The following is a 25,103-nucleotide window of genomic DNA, read 5'->3' as shown; positions in this document are numbered from 1 at the left end:
ATTTCCATAAAATGCCAGCTGGCTTATTTTCAGCTGCAGTCCTTTGGCAAGATGTTTTAAAACCAATAAAAGGATCAAATTCACAGGACAAAGACAGCATAAAGATATGAAGACAGTATTAACCAGTGATTTAAACAATTAAAAACACTGAATGAAGCAGTTTCTTGTTTAAAAATTGAGTGTTTTTCTGATGCTGCTCGTCACAGGGGCGCTGCTAACTGTGGTGGCCGGCATGAAAACATGAACGGCCCTATCTAGAGCCAGTGTTTGGTTTGTCCGTTCAAGGCTACTGTAGAAAAATGGAGATGCAACATGGCGAACTCCATGGACGAGGACTCCTCATGTAGAAATAAACAGCTCATCTTTATGTAACAAAAACATGACCATTCTTATTGTCAGGTGAGTATACACAAAGAATACATATCAATATATCCCTGTAAATCCTTCACACTGAGACAGTTTCCTCTGTGTGTGTCTTGTGCCTCGGAGCACCTGCAGACCAATAACTTTCCAGAGCCGATACTTATGAGGGAGCTCTGTAATGCTCTGTGGGAGAAAATGGAAAGTGCTTGAAGTGGCTTAGCAGCAGTGTGGCTGCTTCATGTGTTATACATTAAAATCCTATGGTGTTGAAAAAGAAGGAGCGTGAGTATAACTTAAACTCCAGACAAGACTTTCAGTTAGCGAGCTGGGTGTTAAAGTGACTTCCTGTTTGTTTCACAGACTCAAAAGGCCACCATATCTGAAGGACCTGATAAATGATTTTGTATAACAGGTTGTGGATTGTTGCATTAGTAACATGTTTGCTCATGATAGCAGGGTGTGTGTGTAATTTTCTGCCTCTGTCATTAGAAGGTGTTTCCACAGGAATTTGCTTGTAGGCAGTGCCAATCTGTACACTGAGTATATCAAGATATCGTCACCTCCACGGTAAGGACCACACCTGCAGATTAAATGTCAGTTACCTTCCTGCTCTCTGGTTTCCTTTATAGTTTACACATTATAGTTAATTTTGTCCTCACTTAGTTTGTTGACCTTTTGACCCCACAAACGTCACATTCACACTGTACATACATCAGCAAACATAGCTAATTCAGCCTTAAAGTAACACTTTATTCAAAAAATGATCATTTGTATATGATTTCCTCACTCTGCATCATGTTAAATTTGTAGAAAGAAACCATAGTGTTTCTCGCATGCCTCCACGGTGAATGAAGAATCCAAAAAACAGAGAAAAGTCTTGCTTAATTGGAGCAAAAGGGGGCCACATTTAACAACAGCAAAACTCCATCAAAACATCCATTTACAAATTATCACACATCTTATCCAAACACTTAGGGCCAGTTCCAATACCCCCCCTTAGCCCTACCCCTACATTTGCATGTTCCCGCGAGGGGTAGTTGTGTCCCAATTCCTTTTTGTGTGTAGGGGTAGGGGGCATAACGAGGGGTAGTGGGTATGAAACTAGCCCTTTGGAGCGAGGGATTTCAGATGCTGACTTGCCAGCTAGGGGTAGACGTCACCATGGTTACCACCGAGCAACAGATGGGGAAGAAAGTTCATACATAGCTAACGTTACCATCATCAGGTTACTTGTTAGCTAGCTAGCTAGCTTGCACTATCTGGCTTCTGTCATCTGTCCTGTTCTGCAAAATTGTCAGACTTTTCACATTACGATAACACGCCAGCTAGTATAACTATGCTGCCTCGTAATGTTAGCTGGTTAGCTAGCTATATAGCTAGCAGAAGTCCCCTGTCGTCTGTCGTGCATCAAACGAAGCATGATGAATGCGGCAAATGCGATCGGTAGGATGAATGAGACTCCATTGTAGATGCCGGTTGGAAATATAGATGGCTCACAGCTTCCTGTTTAAAATAGTTACGTACGCGTGAATGTAACCAATGCGGTGACATGGTGAGTGGTGTCCCAATTCCTAAGGAAATATTTCTACCCCTACCCCTCATGGCTTCATTTTGAGGGCCAAGGGGTAGTGGGCAAGGGCTAAGGGGTAGTGGACAAGGGGGGGTATTGGGATTGGGCCTTAATAATCCAATTCTCCAGTGGCAGCCCTAGCATATGTGGTGCCCTAGGCAATGCCTAGAGACTAAGCCAGCATTGCAAGTCTCATTGATAGAGTTGGATCGGTATCGAAATGTCTTTTTGCTCAAAAGGTGACACACAATGACAACGTCAACTTCAGAGTGACAGAGGTGCTGAGCAGGATGCATACCAGCCTCATCCATCATTTAATTTGTCTGTTGTGACGGAGGAGCTCTTTACAACAACTGTGACTCAACAGCATGGTTGTTTTAGGGCCAAATGATGGACCTCCATCTCTCATGCTTCAGTGTTAGAAAGCCACATAGCCAGTGTAGCTATGTAGTTACAGAGGCTGTGTCGTTACCACAGCAACCCACGTAGATAGGTTGGTGCTGTCTAGACCCACAAATACAATCTGATCACTTGCAAATAACAGTGGACAGTCTGCCTTAAAGATCTGATCTGAGATTTGCCTGTAGTCTAAATGTAGCCATAGAGTTTATATCAGTTTACTTGACCCCTATTTATGGAACTTTTTTGCATATTTTGTAAATTTTATTTTTATTTTTTCAGTAAAAAAAATCTTAAAAAGAAGATTTTATTTACTGAAAAAATTTTGAATTTTCTTTTTGAAAATGCACCTGTGTGTCCCTCACAACCACACACATTCAAAAAAACACAGTGACACACAAACTACATGTCCAAGCCACACTGAGGTGTTGCTTCATATAAGTTAAAGATCGGAGGGGAAAGAAAAGATTTTCATCCCCTGTAACTTACTGATCATTATCTTCATCATCATTGTATGGGAGTGTTTTGACATTTTCAGTGTTGCAGTGCAGACTGAACACTGCAGGTTAGATATTCAGAGAAAAATCAATCTGGCTTTGTCAGTTAACATTTACCTGCAGACGACGTTGACAGAAAAAAGTTAATTCTCTATAAAAATCGACAGCGTCTGGAGCTTCTGATCGGTGATGATCTCAGAGACAGACCTATTGTTCTCAGGGGTCATTCAATTCAAACAGGTCTGACAGCGTACACTGACACCTTTACTTTATTCTAACCTCATTTCCTGTCATCTCTCTACTGTGCATGTTAATATAAAGGCAAACAAATAAGAAATAAATTTCAGTCTCAAGCCAAAACTGAATTACCTCACTGATGTAACTTAAGTGATTTTGTCACCCTTGTTAAACCCTTTATAGCCACAAAACAACTATTTTCCCAGGCTGAATAGTGCTTGTTATAACTAGCACATTGAATTGGTGAAGAAATCCCTGAAGGGAAAAACATTGTGGTCAATAACCATCAGCCCATCTGAGTCATATCTAAGGCATGTATGCCCTTTTCCCACTCCTATCCCATACAATGGCTGCATGTCCCGTCTTGTTTCTTTTTCTCTCGCTGGGTGGTGGAGTGACGCTTCACAAACTAAACAAACACCTGTGGCAGTGGTAGTGGCAGCAGCTTTTGACTCCTCTGTTTAAAGCATTAAAACCACTTTTTTTTTTAAAGCCCTCTGAGGTTTCACAGCTTTCAAGTAAAAGCATGATCTCACAAACAGCAAGCGTTTCTATCAGCTCCTCCATGTGAAGACACAAAACTGAGCATTAAGTGTTTTCCTGGGGAAAGAAACAGGTGCAAACATGTTTACCAGTGTGTTGCGCTTTAGACTTAAGATGTTAAGTTTTTCTTTCGGTGCTGACATTCTTCTTGTACCCTGTTTGATGTCTTTGCTTTTTTTGATTCGAAATGAGGGAGGAAATCAGATTCATTTGTTACCTAAAATTTAGGATTTGTAAGGCTCTGCTGCTGCTGCTGCTGCTGCTGCTACGAAGTGACAAAACACAATCTGATGTGACTGTGTCCCTGCAGTTGTCTCTCCTTAACTTTGGAACTTACTTTTGTGGAAACCTTTATAAACTGACTGTGTTTAATAAAGAAAGAGTAACTCTCTCTGGTTGTCACTCCAAGTTGCTGTGTATTTGGTTCTGAGTTGCATTCGGTGTTAGAAACACACCTGCTTACAGGTCTAGTATCACATTAACCAGGTTTCATGTTGTAAATGTGGCACAAATTCTAACTGGATTCTCAGACAAATGGCAAAAGGAAGTGCAAATTTCTGTGTGTTTGGACCAAACAGCAACCTCCGGGACTAAAAAATGAAGCCAACATGGAAGTGCCATAACTGCAGTTCTTTGAGCGGCCATTTGGGGCTGGCTCCAGAAGTCTGTCAGTCCCCATAGACCCCAGTGTTAAAATGCCCAACTTTACAGCAGAAATAAACATGTTTTTTTTCCTTCATGACAACTGTACAGAGGATAAATTTTTATATAACCCACCTACTTATGTTTTATTAAGGTTTAAAGTTAAAACATAATTAAGGGCGGGCTGCTTTGAGTGACAGGCTGTCTGCTGATAGTGACCTTGGCTTCTCAGTCAGATCCACCCCTCACTCCACAGCTCCAGCCTCTTGACCACATATGGTCACTTCTGGCTCCAAAAATCCAAGATGGTGACAGCGAAATGCCGAACTTGAGACTTCAAAACAGGAGTCCACAAACCAATGAGTGATGTCATGGTAGCTAGTAGGTAGGCAGCACTAAATCTCCAATAAAGAAATGAGTGCAATTAGATGACATAATTCTTCATGAACGTCAAGATTAATTTGCCTGTTTGTCTGTTTACTTCACACTTTGTTACCTTTTGCTTTATTGACACACTTTCCAGCTAAGACAAGCATAAAAACTTTTAATCCTAAGATTTTGCAGAAAGATTGGTCATGAGCCAAAGGACAGGTGATCAACTGTTCAGGCCTAGTGACAGTAATGCATGTATGTGGTTCCAGCAATTTAACATTCATGCTTGTTAATGCACACATTGAGAATGTGCATGGAAACAGGCGGACAGAAACAGACATAAAGCAAGCTACCTCATGATTCTCACATCATCTTCCCTGCTTTGTTTCCCTACTGTATACTAGCTTGTCATTTCAGATCCTACCACTCCCTCCTGCCCTGCAGTAACACAGTTCCCGCCATTCACCATCACCTGATCCTCCCTGCCTACCTGCTTACCTGTTTGCACCTCCCTCATTAGCCCCATAGTACAGTATATACTGCTTTCAATCATTCCCTGCTGTCCTGATTGCCTATTGTGGGAGTGCCTGGGTGGGTGTTAGTGTTGGTGTAAGTGTATGAGCATGCCTTAGGAATTTGGGTGTTATGTGTGTGTGACAGCTTGTACCACGAGATTACTCTGAAAGTTATGCATTTGTGGTCATGACTTTATGTCAGGTCACAAAAGCAGCCGAGAAAATCAGCCCATGGCTCTTTCATTTGTTAGATTGACATAAAACCATCCACTGCTTTCTTTATCTATAGAATCATAGGAATTGTTTTATTATTTTGAGATATAAAATGTCATCACTTCATCATTTTATCCTATTAGACATTTGTGATATTCTTGTCATAATCTTGTGTTAGGTAACAGTGACCTTGACCTTTGACCTACGGCCACCAAATTCTGAACAATTAATCCTTGAGTTCAAGTGAACATTTGTACCAAATATGAAGAATTTCTGTTAAGGTGATTTTGAGATATTGTTTAGAATGAGGTGGATGTACGGACAGAAGGACAACCGGAAATATAATGCCTCCAATCACAGCTGTAATCCGCATGCAGGTATAATAACTGTCAACACATATTACTGCTCCACATGTGTAACATGTCTAATTTTAACATGCTTCATGGTCACAACAATAAAAATATTACTGTTTCAATATCCATAGACCACTGCCTCTCAACAGTCACTTAGATCTTTTCCTCTCGTCATCACAGTCCTGCTTGACCTCTTGCTTAACTGTATCATGTATGGCTCTGTGGAAGCATCTGGATTTATTGTTTTTCCATCCTTTTAATGGGGGTTTTCCTTAAATTTGTCACCTATGGGGCATTGGTGGCTTAGTGGTAGAGCAGGCGCCCCATGTACAAGGCTGTTGCCGCAGCGGCCTGGGTTCGACTCCAGCCTGTGGCCCTTTGCTGCATGTCTCTCTCTCTCTCCCCCCTCACACTTGTCTGTCCTATCTATTAAAGGCTGAAAATGCCCCAAAAAAATATCTTAAAAAAAAAAACAACAAAAAAAACAAAACTGAAGCTCATCCAGGGTCTATTGAGTTTAACGCGATGTCATGTTATTTTTACCATCAGTTGTTACTTTTTGATTAATCATGCAATTGTTTAGTCTATAAAATGCCAGAAATCTCACTTTTCAATAGGACCCAAGGCTTTTCATGTTGCTTGTTTGGATTTACCAACAGTCTAAATTAAAACAGAAGATATTCAGTTTATTATAACCAGTGGAGAAATTAATATTCAGATCCTTTACTTTAGCAAAAGTATTAATACTGTGCTGATTCTATGCTGTAAAAATACTTTGTTAGTAGTTAAACCCCTGAACTGAAAATGGTCACTTAAGTAAAAGCAAGTACAGTCAAGAAATGTATCAATCAAATCAATGCAGAAAACTTTAAATCAGTTTAATGAATCCAAGTAATTAAAATAATTTAAAGTAAAAGCAGCAAATCAAATATAGAGGCTGGAGCCATGAAATGTTTTTGGATGAAAAATGACAAATGATTATTAGAGTAGTTGCCAATCAACTGATTGTTTCAGCAGCAAAAATCCTCATTTGTAAAGTAACCAGTAACTTAAGTTGTAAAGTAATTGTAGCAGAGGAAAAAGAATAACATTACTAGTGAAGTAGAAGGAAAATGTGGTATGAGATTGAAATACTCAACTAAAGTAAATGTAACTCAGACTTCAAGAACTTAGTTTCATCCACTACATAACATAAAACAGAGCAAAGGAAAAGGAAAATCCTGACATTTCAGAAGCTTTTTTGGCTTAAAAAATAACAAAATTATTAATCAACCGTCAAAATAGTTGCTCATTACTTTCTGCTAATTGACCTGTAAATAAATCAACGAATTGTTTCAGCTCTGTCAATACACCAGCAGCTGTGTGCAGCAGAATAATATCAGCTTTTGGCAGGTTTTTGAAGTTGGAAGTTGAAGCAGAAAAAACTTTTTCAAGATGAAGTTTGATTAAAGCAATTTGTCATTCAGTCTTTTTGCTTCTTTCATTGTAGATTTTAATCTAACATGGCAGCTCCTCTAAGCTTTGCTGGAAAACAACCTTCAGTCAACTTGAACTTGAACTGGCCCTGCAGTCTGCAGAGCCTCTGTCAGTGTGATGAAGGAGAGGAGGGGCTCTGGGTGTCAGGAGGGGCTGAAAAAAAACATCAAAACACAACTCAAGGCTTCACTAAGTACTTCAGATTTGACCTACAAAGCTGAACGGACACATGGCCACCCAAAAACATGCAGGGGCAGAGCAGTGGGAGGAGTTGGGGGTATTGTTCCTCCTGCGGCTCGAGGTGGTCTGACCCCCACACCCTGCTGTTCAGACCTTGTTATTGGCTGCTGGTTTCTGTGGCAACAATCAACGGCAACCGCCTCCGCGAAAAGAAATAACAGAAACGTAATGTAACAGGACCTGGGATCACCCCTCCTTCAACCCACACGCTGACACACGTGGAGCAAAACATCTTCCTTTGAAATCATTTTACTGGCAGCAGTTAACAGTGAGAGTCAGTGAGGGTCGACCCAAGACGCTACACTGAAACCAAAGAGGAGACAAATGAGGATATAAAGTGCCAGCGGGGAAATTACACCAAGCTCCTTTAGGCGCAGTTCATGCAAGTAAAATGACACCTTAAATCACAACTAAACACGGAGGAACAGCGTTCAGTTTTTACTGCACAACATATCTGAAACAAGCTGAAAACTTTAAATCTGCTGCAGCTCTCAGTTCTTTTAAATCAGGACTTAAAAGATTCCTGTTTACCAACATTTTATTGAGTTTAACTCGGGACTATTTATTCACATCATGCACTTTTTAAAGGTCCAGTGTGTATGATTTAGGAGAATATATTGGCAGACATGGAATATAATTAAAAATGTTGGTCCTTTCGTCTGAGCTCGGACATCTGGAGGGAGCTTGGAGTAGAGCTGCTGCCCCTTCGGGGTCAGTTGGGGTAGTTCAGGCATTTGATCAGGATGCCTCCTGGGGCCCCCCGTCAGAGGTGTTCCGGGCATGTCCCACTGGTAGGAGGCCCCGGGGCAGACCCAGAACACACTGGAGGGATTACATATGTCATCTGGCCTGGGAACACCTTGGGGTCCCCCAGGAGGAGCTGGGAAGTGTTGCTGGTGAGAGGGACGTCTGGGGTGCTTTGCTTGACCTGCTGTCCCCGCGACCCGGCCCCAGATAAGCAGATGAAAATGGATGGATGGATGGTCCTACTGTTTTGGAGAGAAGGAGACCTCTGCGGATAAGTCAACTCCTGGTAAAAGAAAACTCCTAAAAAAGGGAATCTAAAGATTATTTTTTATGGCTTTTGGGGTTTTTATTGTGCAGCTAGAGATAGAAAGGAAAGTAGGGAAAGACACACAGCAAAATGCTACAGGTCTGAATGAACTGATGCAGCTGCAAAGGACTTAAATGACCAGGTGAGCTAGCGGTCGCCCCACACTGAAGGAATTCTCATCTGGTTGTAATCTGCAATTTTCACCACTAGATGTCACTAAATCCCCCTAAATCTTACACACTGTACCTTTAATGCCTCTCTGTCTTTTATAAAGCACTTTAAAATGCCTTTGTTGTGGAAAGGTGCTGAACAAATAAACATCAATAAGTTATCAGCAGAACAACATGCAGCAGTGAAGGATTTACGTTTGTGATGTTTATGGTTAGTGGGAGTGAAGGAATGTATGTGTCATCGAGTATTTAAAGGTCCAGTGTGTAGGACTTGGGGGCATCTACTGACAGAAATGGAATATAATATCCACAGCTGTGTTTTCATTGTTGTATAATCACCTGAAACTAAAAATTATGATGTTTTTGTTACCTTAGAATGAGCTATTTATATCTACGTACAGAGCAGGTCCTCTTTCAAAGAATCCACTGTGTTACAGTAGCCCAGAGTGGACAAACCAAAAACTTACTCCAGATAGGGTCATTTAAATTTTGGCATCGGCCATCATAGTTCTCTTACACGTTTGGCACACAGGAAAGATTTCAGTTCTGCAACCTCATCGCTAGATGCTGCTAAACACGCTAGACCTTTAAAGGATCTGTTCACTCATATTACAAAATAGTTTTCTCACTTGTTTTCTATGGGTTTTAAATAAATCACTAAAATATTATCCATAAAATGTATTTCAGTAGAGAAAATGATTTGATTATGGAGAATGCTGCCTTTCAGAGAGGTGCACACTTGTGTTTTAAAACTGCGGGGTACACATGTGAAACAGGGAATTTGACATCCTTCGCCAGAAAACTCTGAGCATCAAACACATAATTTCTGCATTCTGGTGATATTTAATACACCAATTTGTGCCTTGTCTGCATCATTTAACACTGTAGGTGTCCTCTGCTACTTTTATTATTTTCATTGGGGGTGACAAATATGCATGTTCTTAACACCAAGATGGGATGTGTCCCCAGGGTCCCTCCCACAATCTACGCCTATGCCTGTATGCTAGTTTATTTTAACAATGTATTTTATATATTATTGGGAAGTTTAATCTGTAACAGTTTAAAAAAGATTGTATGTTTTGTATGTAAATTCTTACTTTGCAAAGTAAGCAGCTGTCAAATAAATGTGGGGGAATAAAAAAGTGTAAGGAAGTGTAGGAACCATCTAAAGCTGCACAAATGTCTAAAGATTCTACTTCAGTATAGTAGAATCAAGTACTGTACACCTTATGTCTATTAAAGCAGCTCTATCTCCCTCTAGTGGCTGCAGGAGGTCAGTGCATGTTCAACATAACTCAAACAAATCAGTACATGAGTTGCGCAGGAGAGGATTGGCACTGTGCTCTTGTACTTCATCAGTTGAAATGTTTATTATTGCATATATTGTTTCTGCCGTTCAAAGTGCAAACAAAACAACTGCAGTCTTGGGTAATACAAATGAATAACATAACATTAGTCAGATTGAAGATGTTAGTGGACCAAAAGCTGCATCGATTAATGTGGACGTGAACAAAATGTTAGCTACCTTTCAAAGACATTATTTGGAGTCATAGTTTAAAAAAGACCTGACTGGGGCGTCTCTCTCTCTTTCGCTCTCTGACACATGCAGACAACAACTTTTTATTGTGATGGATTTGACTTTGTGTTAACTTCCTGTTTCAGAGAGCCAATGTCCAAAAAAAAAAAAGAAAAACAGGCCGACTTAGAGAGGAAGCACTTCAGGTGTAGTTCCTATTTTATTGCTTGTTGCCATGGTTACGCATCATCTCCACCGCAGAGCAACAGTAGGGTCTTTCTGAAGTCGCCACCGGTGTCTCCCTGTAACACAAACACAAAGGATTTAAGGAGCTTCATCGGTGTATAGCAACTTATTTAAGTGTGTGTGTGTGCGCGCGCGCACCTTGATCATGGAAAACAGAGAGCAGGCGAACATCCTCCTGAACTCAGTTCTGATGTCCATCAAGTCCACCTCACTGCGACTCACCATCACTCTGATCAGGGTGTCATCGTCAGTTCCTACACCCTGAAACACACACATAAACACACCATGACTGTACGCTTCATGAATGTATAACTTTTAACTGATAGTACAAAGTTAAGTATAATATTTAGACATAGTTCATGTGCAGCTGGATCCAGATCTGCACAACTGTTTAATAATTGTGATACATGTGGGGGTTTTTTTTAGCCTAGTTGCCAGAAGAAAATGTTGGCATTTTAGGTTTCTGCCAACCACGAATACTTTTCATACGTATCATATCAATGTTTCTAAAGTGTGTATAAGCTGACTGTGTCATGCTGAGGTGGAGGGAAATGGTGGATGGTGTCACACTAAAGCGAGACGGCTGCCAAGCTGCAAACCAGAGAGATTTTACAGAGATATCACTGTATTTTTAGCCGAGATAGTGACACGAGAAATGGTTGATATACCAAGATAACCAAGACACTGATAGCTTGCCGAGCCTCGATTGTGCCTCCAAAACCTTGTATTTTAAGTGCAAACTGAGTCTTTTCCTAACCATAAAATTAACCAAACATTAAAAGTCCACTGTGTAGGATTTAGGGGCATCTATTGCCAGAAATTGTACATTAAAATTTGCTATGTTCATTAGTGTATAGTCACCTGAAAATAAGAATCTTTGGGGTTTTTTGTTAACGTAGACTGAGCTGTTTATATCTACATACAGGGCAGGTCCTCTCCCACAGAGTTTGCTATGCTGTTGTACAGTACCACAGACCTGACAAACCAAACACTGGCTCTTGAAAGGGCCATTTGCGTGTTCACATTTTCGTGTTGACTAGGAGAAGTTTTAGTTCTGCAACCTCACCACGAGATGCCACAAGATCCTACACACTGGACCTTCAACCACAGCGATGTTGAAATGTAAAGTTTCAACATAAAGTTTCAACATATATGCTATATAATAATGTAGAATTGTAACATATCCATGACTGGGTTGCATACACAGCTTACTTTAAACCTGCAAGCTTTTGTATGACCACTTGGGTGCAGCTGAAACAAGCTGAACACAACACTGACGTATCACCTTTAAGTTGATATGGTGAACTTGTTAGCAAATAGTTACTTATTCAATTGCCCGGCAGTTGCTCAGCAGTAATTTCAGCTTTCATTTGGAGTCATGTTTCTGCCCCCCCTGGACAATGTACAGTTGGTTTTTTAAGAAATACTTCACCCACAAAATGTCCATCTATAAATCAGTCGTGCTGTGTTACCGTGAATTCATACACAAAACTCTGTGGGTAGACCCTTCTCAAACTCTTACTATTTAAAGCTTAACTGAATGTGAAACTTATCTGTGCTCTCTCCAAAGCCTACAATACTAAGTTTTAATGAAAATGCATGTATTTAGGAAGTACTGAGAATACGACTAGATACATGAAACTTGGATGATACTGCACATGTTGTGTGAGAGTTTGTAAACTTCTGTTTTTATAGTTTTGCTGTTTAAATAATCAATACATCAATATCTTCATCATTTTCCATGGAGAAATGTGAAATAACAAAGTTTTCTTCACAAATTCAAGGTAACACAGTATGACTACTTGTTTTACACATGGTCATTTTGTTGGTAAAGTTTTCCTTTAATGGCTTTTTTTTCTGAAAACAGCTGCCTGCTGCAGATGAACACAACGCTCTGAGTGCAGTGATAATGAACCCAAATGGTGTTGTTACAGCAAAGCAATGAACTGAATCTCACAATAATGCCCCGTAAAGTCTACTGACTAAACTAACTTTGGGCTAAGAGGAGTGTTTCCCAAGCTATTTTAAGTTTCCAAACAACAAACTGCAAAAGTGCAAATGCACACGTGAGTTGAGCTAAATGGGTGTGTCCCACCTTTTCTCTATTTCAATTCACAAATCTGGGTTTAAAGACTTCCACAAATGAAAACCACAATAACAACATCAATTAAGACTTATTTCTCTCACAGCTATGGGTTCCATTTTGTTGTATAATTATTTCAACAGATTTTATGATGGTTAAAGGTAGGGTCTGGAGGATTTTCCAGTTACTGTTTGTAAACACACATTCAAATTCGGCCCCTCCTATCAGGCTCAACTCTCCCGGGTGTACGGAGCCCGGAGGTATGGAAGAAGGCTTCACAGAAGAGGTTCAGGCAAGGCTCGCACTGGTGCACGCTTGGACCCGCTCGGGCACGGCACCTACGCTCTCTCATTGGCTGGGGAAATCTCCGCCCAGAAGCAGTCAGAGCTCACAAAAACATCAAAATACAGTTAAAGGGCAGGAGCTCTGCAAACAGAGTCACCACCACACGAGTAGAAGCCCATAGGTGATGATTAAGCAGGATTTCATTTGTATATGTCTATATTTTGTTTTGTTTGAAAATCCTCCAGATCCTACCTTTAAACAACATTGATGACACTTGGTCTCCCATTTTGAGCATCTCTTGTTGTCTTACCTTCATTGCATAGTACAGCGTCTCAGCAAAATAGGCTGGAACGCTCCTGGCACACTTCACTATGAAAACAGAAAAGACAGGCAGTGATTAAAACATGTCGATTGTTATTCATTTGAAGTCAAAATGTCTCAGGAAGCTGACAACAGAATCAGCCTTCTGTGGTTTCATACCAACGGCCAGCAGCAGATCCTTCAGGCTTCCAGATGTTTCCCTTTTGATGCTCTCCTCCATCTCGTATCCAGTCATCTTCATGTAAGCATCAAATACTGAAACACACAGGTTCACAATCAGTCTGGATATTACGTGAAACTGCAAACAGGTGCTCTCTAATTCACTGAGCTCTCAGACACACGGACGAACCTCTCCTAAGATGCTCTGGACTGCGGTTTCCCAGGACGGTGACGAACAATTGTTCATCAGTGCCAAACTTCTGCTCTCCTGCTTTGAAGAGGGCCTGAAACCACAGAAACGAGCACATCATGTACTGTTTGTCCTGCTCTTCTTCTACATTTCAGAGGAAAATATTATACTTTGTACTTAATATGTGCTGAACAGACTGAGCTCTCTCAGAACCTCAGTAGAGTTTGTAGCCACAGAACAGATCAATGAGTCAAAGAGAATTTATCAGCGACACTAATAATAGGAACGGCAACTCAACAAGTTACAACAAGACTACTCAGTACTGGAGATGAATCATGTTCATGCAGATAATGTCCTGATCAGGAAACATTCAGCAAAGTAGCAACAAGATCTAGAGCAAAGGTAAGGAGGAAAATAGTTCACATACTTTTTAATTTATTGCTCCACCGAGACATTTTAAGAGAAATGTTACTCCCTCCCTCCAACCAAAGGCGTCATAACCTCATTATCATATGATCATGACTGCCACCCCGTCCTCCAAAACACACACAAGCACCCTTCAAAGACCAGTATTTAGATCCGATCCACAAACACATGTGACAGTCACACCCTCAGACACAGAGACAAAGACACCATTGATGGTGAAGATCAGAAATATTTACTGAACAGCCGACCCACCTGAGCGTCACTCTCAATGTTTCCCTCCTGGACCCCCCTCTGCCTGTTCGCCTGAGGAGAGAACAGATATTTATGTTTGAGAGAAGCGGAGTATGAGAGAGGAGAGGAGACAGGATAGAGGAGAGGACACAAGGAAAAGAGATATAGATACATGAGAGAAGGAGAGAGGAAACAAGGAGGAGAGGAATGGAGAAGAGACAAGGATAAAGGGGAGGAATCAAAACAGGGATAGAAGAGAAGAGAGGACACAATGATAGAGGAAAGGCAGAGGAGAGGAAAGGAGAGGAGACAGGACAGAGGAGAGGTGAGGACTGAAGGATAGAGAAGAGGAGATAAGGATGGACTAGAGGAGGAAAGAGAAAACAAGGACAGAGGAGAGGAATGGAGAGGAGACAAAGATAGAGGAGATGAGGTGAGACAAGAATAGAGGGGAGAAGAGGAGACAAGGAATCAAGGGAGGGTAGAAGGAGTAAGTTCGGGTAGAGGATAGGACATAAGGATATATGAAAGAAAAGGAGGAGACAAACATATAAAAAAGAAGACAAGTGGAGACAAGGATAGAGAAAGAAGAGGAGAGGAGACAAGAATACAGGAGAGAAGAGGAGATAAGGATACGAGAGAGGAATCAAGGATACAGAGGAGGAGAGAAGGGGAAACAAGGATAGAGAAAAAAGAAGACAAGTGGAGACAAGGATAGAGGAGAGGAGTAGAGAGGAGTAAGGATAGAGAAGAGGAGTAGAAAGGAGACAAGGATAGAAGAAAGAAGAGCAGAGGAGTAGAGAGGAGACAAGGATAGAGGAGAGGAGTTGTACCTGCAGCAGAATAACCAGGAGTCTCTTGAAGTGACCTGAAGTGTCACCACATACATCCTCCTCCAGGTCGTCATCGTACTCTGGGGAACAGACATGTTTATGTTTTCTTTTAGCCCTGATCTTTAAAACAGGTTTCCACATTTTTCACACTTTCGTAAAGTAATATTTTGTCCACCTTTGGGAAACATCTGTCCATCAGACACATTTTTGAGACGTGCATCCTTTTCGTAGTAAACATAAATGATGACTTCTGTATTGTGCCGTATTAAGTGTGTGTGTGTGTGTGTGTGTGTGTGTGTGTGTGTGTGTGTTACCCTGTCTATAAGCAGCGACGATCTCCTTCACCTGCTGTGGTGTTCTGGAGGAGAGGATCTCCACCAGGACCTTCTCGTCTGTTCCTGCCCCCTACAGGTCACAGAGGGAAACATCTCATGAAATAACAGTTGAGTTTCCAGCTACTCTGTGTGCTAAAACTTCACCTCTCTACTCAGAAACTCTCCATCTGCAGTACATAAGAGATTGTATGTGTGTTTAATCTGGCATCTGCAGCACTTACCTTGATGGCATTGCGGAGTGATGTCACATCATAAGCGAGGGGTGGGGTCATCAGAGCCACGATCAGGGTTTCAAATTTGCCACCCAGCTCTCCCTTCAGGTCATCTACCAGATCCTGTCATGAAGATACATCATGCACTTTAATTAAATCCTGTGTGTGACAGCTGTGTTACACTATTCAGAGAAGGATTTTATGGTTGTCGTGTACAGCTGGATTATTTTGTTACGGTTAACGTGTAGTCCTGTCGTGTCAGGTTACAGACATGGATGTTCTGCTGATGATTTGAACTGACTGGTTTGACTGAGTCCAGCTGGAGCTTTGATGTTGTGTGAGGTCACTGGGTTTAAAGGCCTGAGTATGCTTCAGACGCAGAGCTTGTCGGATCGCCCAAGGGCCTGTGTCCACATAGTGTTTTCTTTGTCAGAAAAGCGGTGGCAGGGCGTTAGGGAGTGTTTCATCCCAGGGGTGTTTTTTGGCAATTTTTTCTTATCCGCTGTGAAGGTCCAAGGACAGAGGGTGTCAGAGGTTGTAAAGTCCTCTGAGGCAAATTGTGATTTGTGGAGTTGAGCTTCCTGAATAAATATAACAGGGTCAATTATACAGCAGTAATATGTGTAATCAAGGCAAATGTATATTTGTAATATTAAGTATTATCATTACACAAAATTTGTTTTGGCTGTTATTACGTGACACGCTCAGGCCTCCATAGTCAATACGTGGAATGTCTGATGCTCATTTTCCGTACTCCTACATTCACCTTTGGGGTACACCACCTATAATGGGGTGTCTTTCACCTTGCCTCCCCCCTTTTGCTGTTGTGCTCAGTGGGAGAGGTAAGCGACATTGCTCTTATGGCAATTTCCATGTTTTAACGCTGCTGAGCTATGTTTATGAATTCATTTTATGCTAACATATTCTTGTGTTGCTTAATTTGTGTAGGGGCTTGAGTTTGTATGGTTGTGTTCGACTGAGGATTCTGTTATTGCCACTTGCTGTCAGATATAAACGGAGATTGCCTCCGAAGATATCCATGGTCTGGGCCTCTTTATATCAACACAATACAGACATCACTAGAGTCCACTGGTTACATAAATTTGAATTGGAAGAAAAAGAAAAAATTTTTTTTGATGCACTACGCTGGGTATTGTTTCAATGACAACATTATCTTGACATTAATGTTAGCTAGGTGGCTAACATAGGGCTACGAGGAAACAGAGGGGTGACTAAACAAGTCTACAACAAGCTCACAACGTGTACAGTGACAAAAGCACAACATGAACCACTAACATTCAGTGTCCGGCCAGTCTGCTACAGCTCCGAATAGACAGTAGCATGGTGCGCTCGGAGTGGCTGAAAAAAAGATGCTGGGCATGGCGCTTTTTCTCGAGCCGGCCCCATGCAGCCACATATCCTGTCTCCTTATTGGGAACAATTGGAAAAGGTGCTGATACCCAGAAAAAAACGGCATGTGGACACAGGCCCCAACAGGGTTTGTGAGATCCAACAATGATCATTTGTAGGTAGCGAGTTGGCCAGTTGTGCGATCCTAACCGTGTTTTCTCAAGCTCTCTTCATCACTTTTGATGTGTAAAATCAAATGCAGCTCCATGAATGCTTTTGAGGAAAGACTGTCCAAATATTGGATATTGGCTGTTCAACCAGGAACTGTGTACTCTGCTAACTTTGAACATTGACATAAGAGCTGATTCCCCCTATATCCAGTCTTTATGCTAAGATAAGATAAACATTACTTAACGTAATTATGAATGTATAAAAATTATGACTTCAAACGCAGAGAAGTTCGTTTAAAGCATACTGAGGTGTTTTCAGGTTGGAGCTCTTGTAATATGTGGTCATGTGATTCAACAGCTGTTGAGGTAGTCGAACCTTTCCAAACAGAGTCTTGTAGGCGGTCTTGATCTCCTGCCTCTGGGCGTTGCTGCGAGCCACCAGCAGCTGCAAGATGGAATCCTCATCGGTCCCTACGGCAACAAGCACCATGGTTACTCAGCTGAGCAGCAGCATACACATATTACATAACAATGAGTATGCACTGTTGAGGTGCACTGTTGATTACAATTATTCCAGCCACATAATTACGGCCTTCAGTCGAGGTCAGCAGATGTTTTTTTTTCTTACAGTGACTCAAGTTTCATCTCTGCTGTGTTTATGAGTCACTGCTGTCTGTTTGGGTGGAGCCCCGCACAGACAGCAAGTATTACTACAGAGAGGAACTCCCGTAAAAACACTCTCTCATTGGTCAGCTGCAGACAGAGTCTGTGAGAGTTGTACTACTGACTGACACGCCCTCAGGGAGTCAGATGACACTGTGCTGCTGACAGCAGATGTGCACACGCAAGCATCTTACCCAGCCCCTTCATGGCCTTGTACAGGACCTCAGCATCTGCACTGGCGTTGAAGTTTCCACTGGGTTTAACGGTTCCTCTGGTGGCCTGCAACATGGAAAAAAATGCACAGAGGAGGATTACTCAGCTGTATATTTATATTATGTGTCTATTTCTTCTAAAAAAAAAATCCGTATGGTGGGACAGCTGGTATCCCCATAGACTCTTATCCCAAATGATGTGCCTCTATACTGTATGTCTAAATACATTTTAATGTTCTTTCAGCTGCAACTTATATACGTCTATGTGATGGAGCGGCTCTGTCACAGACTGTGGGCAGCACACACACAGACACACACCCACACCCTGACCTACACACACAATACATTCTCCGCTCCTTTCCATTCTTGCTAAATAGTTAATAAACCTGGCTATTATCCGTCCTCCCTTCACCGTCTCAGTAGCCCAACCAAGGATGCACACTTGGTCGTTCTATTTTTATCATACATCCACATACAAGTGTGTTGTATATTTGCCATCCGTCTCCCATCAATGCGTTTGTTTGGCAAAACAGGGGTGTAACGTTTCCTGTTTAATTGTATGTTCTCATGCGCATTCATGATCACATGAACTGCATCATTACTGTTTTTTCTGCGGCAATCAACTTGTTTGATCCGAGGAAAATATAGGTGATCCTTGTTTTATATATATTTGGGTTTAAGAAACTTTAAATGCTTATCCGGTAAGAAAATGTGTTGCATTTTGTTAAATATTAAACCTAATGGGAGAGGCCCTGATGGAGTCAGTTATGAAATTGCATATTGACTGATTTTTCTAAAGACATTTATGTTATTGACAAACTCATTTTTTGTAATAATTTCAAATCTTGTATATAGAGTATTTTATTTTTCTCTTTTTTTATCTGTTCATTCGCTTTTTTGTAAACATCCTGTTTGCACTTAAGGAGGCCAGGATAACAAATGACACCATCAGAATATTCATCTTCGACCACGCCTGTTTTTCCGACTTCTGGGAAGTTTGAAATAGACCTCTGCGACATTGTTTACAACTGTAATACAATACTGTTTACACAAATCTATATTACTTTATTTAGCTGTTCATTTATATTTTAAGCCCTGTAACTACTTTGTGTTTTGCGTTCAGATTCTGTTTTTACTTGCACAATTTTCTTTTTGTTAAAGGAATTTATTGAGCATTGTAAGAGGGTGCCTGAGGCCTAAAATTTTCATTGTCAACAGCTGCTTCATTGTAATTTCTGTGCACAGGATAAGAATAAAGAACTGAAAGAAGAAGAAGGACTTCAACAGATAAAACAGAACAAAATACTACTGTCCTCTAACTGTCGTGAATATCTACTTCTTCTTGTTTGATAAATAAAAACAATAAATAACTCTTACAAACTATACACCTGTACTCAGCGGGTTAGCTATAGAAGCAACATGACTCGCCCACCATACCTACACAATCAAGTCTTCATATATAATGAATAAAGTAAATGAACTAAGTGTATCATTGCTCTGTTTGGCCTCACATGTATTAAAAACATAATGACGTTGCTGCAGGGTTCAATTAACTGTCGCAGTGGTGGGTTTGTCATGTGCTGGTGGTGGCCGTGGTTTATAGGGGCGTGTTGTGAAGGCTTCAGACAGAGTGTGGCTGCATGTCTCGTGCTCGGGCATCAAACAGGAAGTAGATGTAAAATGAGAAGAACTTTCTTCATGTGTGTTACTGTAACATTGTTTATGCAAGCAAGACAAATTTGCCTGCAAGCGAGTTAGTACAGAAAGTGCGTCGTTCTGCTGTCTGTGGCTTCTTGTCAGATTTAAATCTGTAGTTTCATGCTTGAATATATTATCTCTGCATTCCTTATATGCATGGCAGATCATACTTAATCAATCTCTAGTTTCAAGCTTCAGATAAATATTACATTACATGTCTCAGATTCCTTATGTGCATCATGTCCTCAAATACTGTCCCTCTGCTCAACCTTTATAACATTACAGAATAAACTGAATTAGTCTGTAGACATCATGTGTACATTCTGTACATATAAAACACTGTATCTCAGATTTTCTATAAGAGTGCGCTCATCAAAGACTCTCCTCCTTTCAGATGCACTTAGCAAACTTAATGACTTGCAGACTTACAGCTCCATTAAATGCATGCAGATGTGCACACAAGCTCTCACATCAAACCACTTATTTCATACACCCCCTTTCATAAACATCATGTTCCCACATCATATTTTAGCCTTGGAATTGCTTCAGCGATTCAAATGATGGGTTATCGGGCTAATAATTCCTCTGAATGTGGAAAAAGTTGTTCAAAGCAGCAGACGGATCGATGCTGAGAACAGTACGAGTGCGATAAGACAGAAAAATATTAACTTTAAAGATTGATTTTAGTTTCTGTATCAGTGCTGCACTCATTCCAGACACACCCTAAAACTACGACACATTAACAATAAGATAGCCAAGTGCCTGCGTCTTATTTCAGAGGGGAGGGATGTTTAGAGAGGAAAACCACGGGAATGTCTCTGGAATCTGACCCTGAAAATCTGGAAAGAGAAAAAAAAAAAAAGTGGGACGTCCACAAAACAAGTTGCTGTGAACAAGCAGGATTCTGTCTTTTTCTGCAGGGAAGGAATTCGCCAAAATGTGCACAAGCTCTCCGTCCTCATAAACACACTCAGCCCCACAAGATAAACAGAAATCTAATCAGCGCGCAGATGACTGACCGGACAAACAGCTGAACAAGGAGACATTTAGAACAGCAACACAATGCAGATTATCTCCCCTGGAAAGGTAGACACAGTTTTAGCTCCTATAGGGAGTTGTGGAAGTTGTGGAGCGAGTTCAGACATGACCTGAGGCTGGGGGCGTCTGAGGGAGGTATGTTGACCCTCTGTTGTGTAAGCACAGGCTGTCACGACTGTATGTCAGCTTTAAGGCACATGAAGTGACACCAGACAGTCTATAATATATGATGCAGCCGCACTTGTATGAAGGGTCTCCTATCTTATTGTGAAATGATGCTTTTTACTGCCTGTATAATTGAGCTTGGATGAGAGTATCACTCTTTGGCGTATCAATACTTCTTTTACTGTGGACAAATCCCCTAAAAAGACCAAAGCCAACAATGTGTTAGTTCATCTCTCATCAATTTCTGACTTCCTCACCATGTTTGTGGCACTGCAAGCAGAGCTATAGCTATTTCTAATGACCTAGAGGTCATGGAAATTTAAAGTGTAGTTTACATTTTTAATGTTAAGTAACACAAAAAGTTAATACTTGTACTAAAGACTATAGTTTTCAACTAAAGTGTCCTTTTCTTTGATGATATTCAGGTAAAAAAAAAAAAAATACAGAAACACTGGTAACAGGCATTTTTAGTGAGGTGGGAGACGTTTTGTGTCTAAACACTGTTTAAATAATGTTGCATATTTATATCATCTGAATTTTTCAACAAGGAAGAAGAGGAAGATGCAATTTAATTTCTTTTTTTTTGTGGAAAAATCATAAGAGGCACAAGTTATTATTAAAAGGAGGTTGTTATTGAAGTTTTAAAATGTGTCAGCAGGTGATCTTTAAATGTCTGAATACGAACATTTCACAGTTTTCAGTGTGTGGACATGTAACTGTTTTTAAATGGATAAAAGAGACTCCCTGAATTTGATGTGAAAAACATTGTACAAAAGTTCAGGTCTCTTAAAATGACTGGGGTGGGGAGGATAAAATTCTGGCTACAGCACAAACTTACAACTTAAATCTTTAATCACGGGTCAAAAATATGTATCCGCACTTTTATAAAAGGATTTCCTGTAACAGCTGGGCACTGTAGTTTTTAGCAAAGTTTACTAAAACAGGAGTAGTGCTGCATTTGCTAATTTGTTTACAACTTTTTTTAGCTCAAGGACAGTGCACAACATTGACTCAAAATAAACTACAATGCCCGGGAACATTTCATTCACTGAAAGGTGTGGCTTACTGATGTGTTTGGACAACAACTGAGGTCTGTGTCACAGGGGAATACTCTCTGACACGCTGCTGCTGCACAAACACTTGTTATAGTGGGATCAGTTCATTGTTAGTTTTGGTCTTTTCACTACGGCTGCTGGCAGTAAGAAAAAGTCAGCAATATCACAAGTGCATGCTCAAGTCAGATCTTTGCCTATAAGACCTGTTAAAACTGATGTTCGTGAGCATTTCCTGCCAAAGACAAGTTTGGTTTGTAGCCACAGACTAGACTGTCCGCAGAGAGCAGCAGTGTTGTATCACCACAGCTGATTATCATCAATATAATCACATTTTTTTGTAGCAACGTAAAACTCCACCCCGGTTAAAGAAAAAAGAAGAGGAAGAAGATGAAGTGAAGTGTTTCCCCTTTAAGAGTGGGAGGGAGGGTGGATTTAAACTCCAGGCTAGACGTGGAAATGGGTGTATTAAACACAGAAAGAGGTGGAGAGACAGAGAGACCCACCCGAGTGGAATGGAGCCCACATGAGTCATACAATAAACTTCCCCAAATGAAGCCTCTGTGTCGTCTCACCAGCATTAACACGCTTAAAAGTGATGTTTCATCAGTAAAAGTGTCACTTCAGTAACTTCTATGTGAAATACACTTAATCATAGCAACAAGCTACTTATTAAACTGTACAAATACTTTTCTTTATCTTGGACAGATGTGCTGCCACATCTGCTACATGTACTGAGGATACTGAGCTTTTGTGTTTAATGTTAGCTGACATTTTATCAGCAGTTTTATCAGCAGTGAATAAACACTCACAGTTTGTAAACTCTAACCTACATTTGGATCAGATGTTAGCATTACATAATATAGATAAAAGTGGGCGTTGTCTTGGAGTTCAGAGGGTAAAAATTAGTCACACATTTGCATAAATAACGGATTTTGCAAACACTACTTCAACAATTATTACTTTAATTATCAGTTTAATATAAAGTTTGCCGTGTTTCTTTGGGGTAACAGCTAAAAAATGAGTGAAGTGGAGATGACTCACCATTTTGTCAGTTGGGAGTTTTATTCAGCGGAAGAAGAAGATCTGCTGGAGACAGGAAAAATGTTACACAGCGATAAACACCCGATGTGTTCAAACTTTAAACATCTGCATTAACTTGTTCTGCCCGGTTGTTATCCGGTGCCTGACTTGTCTTTGGGTGTGTGTAGGCTATCTGTCAAACTTCTTCCGCAGACCTGACATGTCTCTGCTTTGTCCGCAGGTAGACCCTGTCTGTCCCCGCTCACCTGGCGGATGCTGCTCAACTTATATCTGTAGGTTAAAGCTGTAAAGTCAAAATGGCTGCGGTGAAACTTACCGCTGAGCTGAAGCCGTCAGATGAAGCTCGGTGAGCGGACAGAGACCCTGCAGAGAGACAAGAGAGGAGGAGAAGGAGAACCAACGGCAGAAACCCACGGATAAAAACTCTCCGTTGAGCGCGTGAGTGTGTGGGTGCGCGTGTGTGGGCCACACCCCGACGCTGGCACAGCCCTGCTCGTGAAGCACTCTGGGAAATGTTGTTTCAGGTGTTGTGAAGCTGCTGTGGCTCCAGACATGGAGTCAGTGAAACGGATAGGCCTAAAGTTTGTTTTCATCTTGTTTCATGTTGTGTTTTTCATAAAAGCAGCAGAATGACATTATATAGTATTATGTTTTTGCTTTTGTCTCTGAGAGTTACCTCTTACACACAGTAATCTGATCCACTGTCAACATTAAAATATTGATTAGTGCAGTAAAGTGAACAATGGGCTGACAGACAGCAGTAAAGTCTGTTTGCATTATGCTCACACCCACAAGTTAAAGACCATAAGATCAAGCTCCAAATGTTAAGCTGTTCCTTCTTCATTCCTTTGTCTGGTGGTGAAGATATCTAAGCCATACAGCTATTGTACAATGTGTTATGGGTTGTACTGGGAGTTTAATAAAGCGCGATGTCTCATGTAGCGTATTAAAACATAAAAAAAAGGGCAAATTGCTCAAAAATATGTTTAGTTTTGTCTAGATCATTTGCCAATTTTGTTCAGGTCAAACAATAATCACAGTTCAGCCCAATCAGCAAAAGAAAATGTTGGCATTGTACGTTTCTGCAAACCCCAGATACACTGCATTTGCAGGTTTCATATCTATAAGCTGCAGACCACTGCTCAAAACCAACACTTGGTTGTCTTTTGACAACCCTTTACGGCATTTCCACTGCTGTTTGTAGCACCAAACCTGGGTGTTTTTTATACCTGGGTCTTTTTAGCAGCACATCAAGGAGTTTCTCAGCAGTGTTTGTGGCCCTGAACCTGGGGTTGTTTTTACCAACTCATCGTGGCATTTCCCAGCAATGTTTGAGTCACGTAGTCACAGAGCAATCCCTGCTTTTCCAGCAGATCATGTGCCACCAAACGTGGGTGTTTTTTTAAGGTAAACCATAATCTTTCAAGTGATTTTTGTGCCTAAACCTAACCACACCTTCACCACAGCCTTGTTAAGAAACATAAAGTTTCAGTGTATCTGCTGCAAAAAATGCAGCGTGCTCTCTAGTCTACTAGTCCACTAGTTCAACTTAAAAAATTAAGAGCACGATTTGCATGCGTCTTTTTAAGTTGTTCCAACTCTGACACTTTATTGAGTCAGTCCTATGAGAGTTTTATGATCTGACAAACTCATGACCTCAAAGCAATTCATTTGAACCAACTTTATACTTATCCAAAAGTTGTGTTGATATTTAGTAGTCAAACTATTTAAGATATTCCAACTTATTTATTTGAATTCCATCCTACTCAACAATGTTTTTGATTCTGACCAAATAATTTCTCAACTGACTAAAATACGTTAATGAAACAAACATATTTTTTTTTTATGCTGGAAAACTTCTTATAAGGTTAGCCACTAACCCCACGAATCATTTTTTAGAGTGTGTCCACGGTTGAACATTTTTTCTTGCCATTTTGTACAGTTACTGGACACCGTACACCAGACAGATTTTTTCAAACATTTATTGATTATTATTTATGTTCCATAGATGATTTAATGCGTGAATTAAAGCAGGCTGTATCGTGAATTCCTGTTGCTCACTGTTAAATTCAGAGAGGCTGAACAAATACACTGGTCCAAAATGAACTTTTACGCAACTGGAATCCAGCTAATTTGGTCACATATGAATTAACATTCCTCGGCTCACTTGTTAATCGTGAGCATCAGGTCAAGCATCAAATCATCATGAGTCATACATTAGCTGAGCATT

The 25,103-nt window shown here is 40.7% G+C and overlaps 1 protein-coding gene across 3 annotated transcripts; it reads right to left on the bottom strand.

Moving 5' to 3' along the window:
• Nucleotides 1-9,989: 9,989 nt before the first annotated feature.
• Nucleotides 9,990-23,306, bottom strand: anxa5b (annexin A5b). Of its 3 annotated transcripts, none has more exons than XM_049571251.1 (13): nt 23,190-23,306; nt 22,874-22,915; nt 17,859-17,943; nt 17,378-17,472; nt 15,491-15,604; nt 15,249-15,339; nt 14,935-15,014; nt 14,123-14,173; nt 13,445-13,538; nt 13,255-13,350; nt 13,085-13,143; nt 10,545-10,667; nt 9,990-10,462 (listed from the first exon to the last, which is right to left on the bottom strand). In XM_049571251.1, the coding sequence occupies exons 2-13, from the start codon at nt 22,874-22,876 to the stop codon at nt 10,400-10,402; spliced, it is 954 nt and encodes a 317-aa protein (XP_049427208.1). In that variant the 5' UTR covers nt 22,877-22,915; nt 23,190-23,306; the 3' UTR covers nt 9,990-10,399. The 3 variants fall into 3 exon arrangements, with proteins under 3 accessions (XP_049427208.1, XP_049427209.1, XP_049427207.1); XM_049571252.1 differs by having other exon boundaries at nt 22,874-22,918; nt 23,190-23,302; XM_049571250.1 differs by lacking the exons at nt 22,874-22,915; nt 23,190-23,306 and having other exon boundaries at nt 17,859-17,952.
• Nucleotides 23,307-25,103: the final 1,797 nt, after the last annotated feature.

Source organism: Epinephelus fuscoguttatus, linkage group LG3 (genome assembly GCF_011397635.1).
Source record: "Epinephelus fuscoguttatus linkage group LG3, E.fuscoguttatus.final_Chr_v1".
In the NCBI taxonomy this organism is placed as follows: domain Eukaryota; kingdom Metazoa; phylum Chordata; class Actinopteri; order Perciformes; family Serranidae; genus Epinephelus; species Epinephelus fuscoguttatus.
Note: the sequence above shows the minus strand (reverse complement) of the source record. Positions and strands in the feature narration are given on the sequence as shown.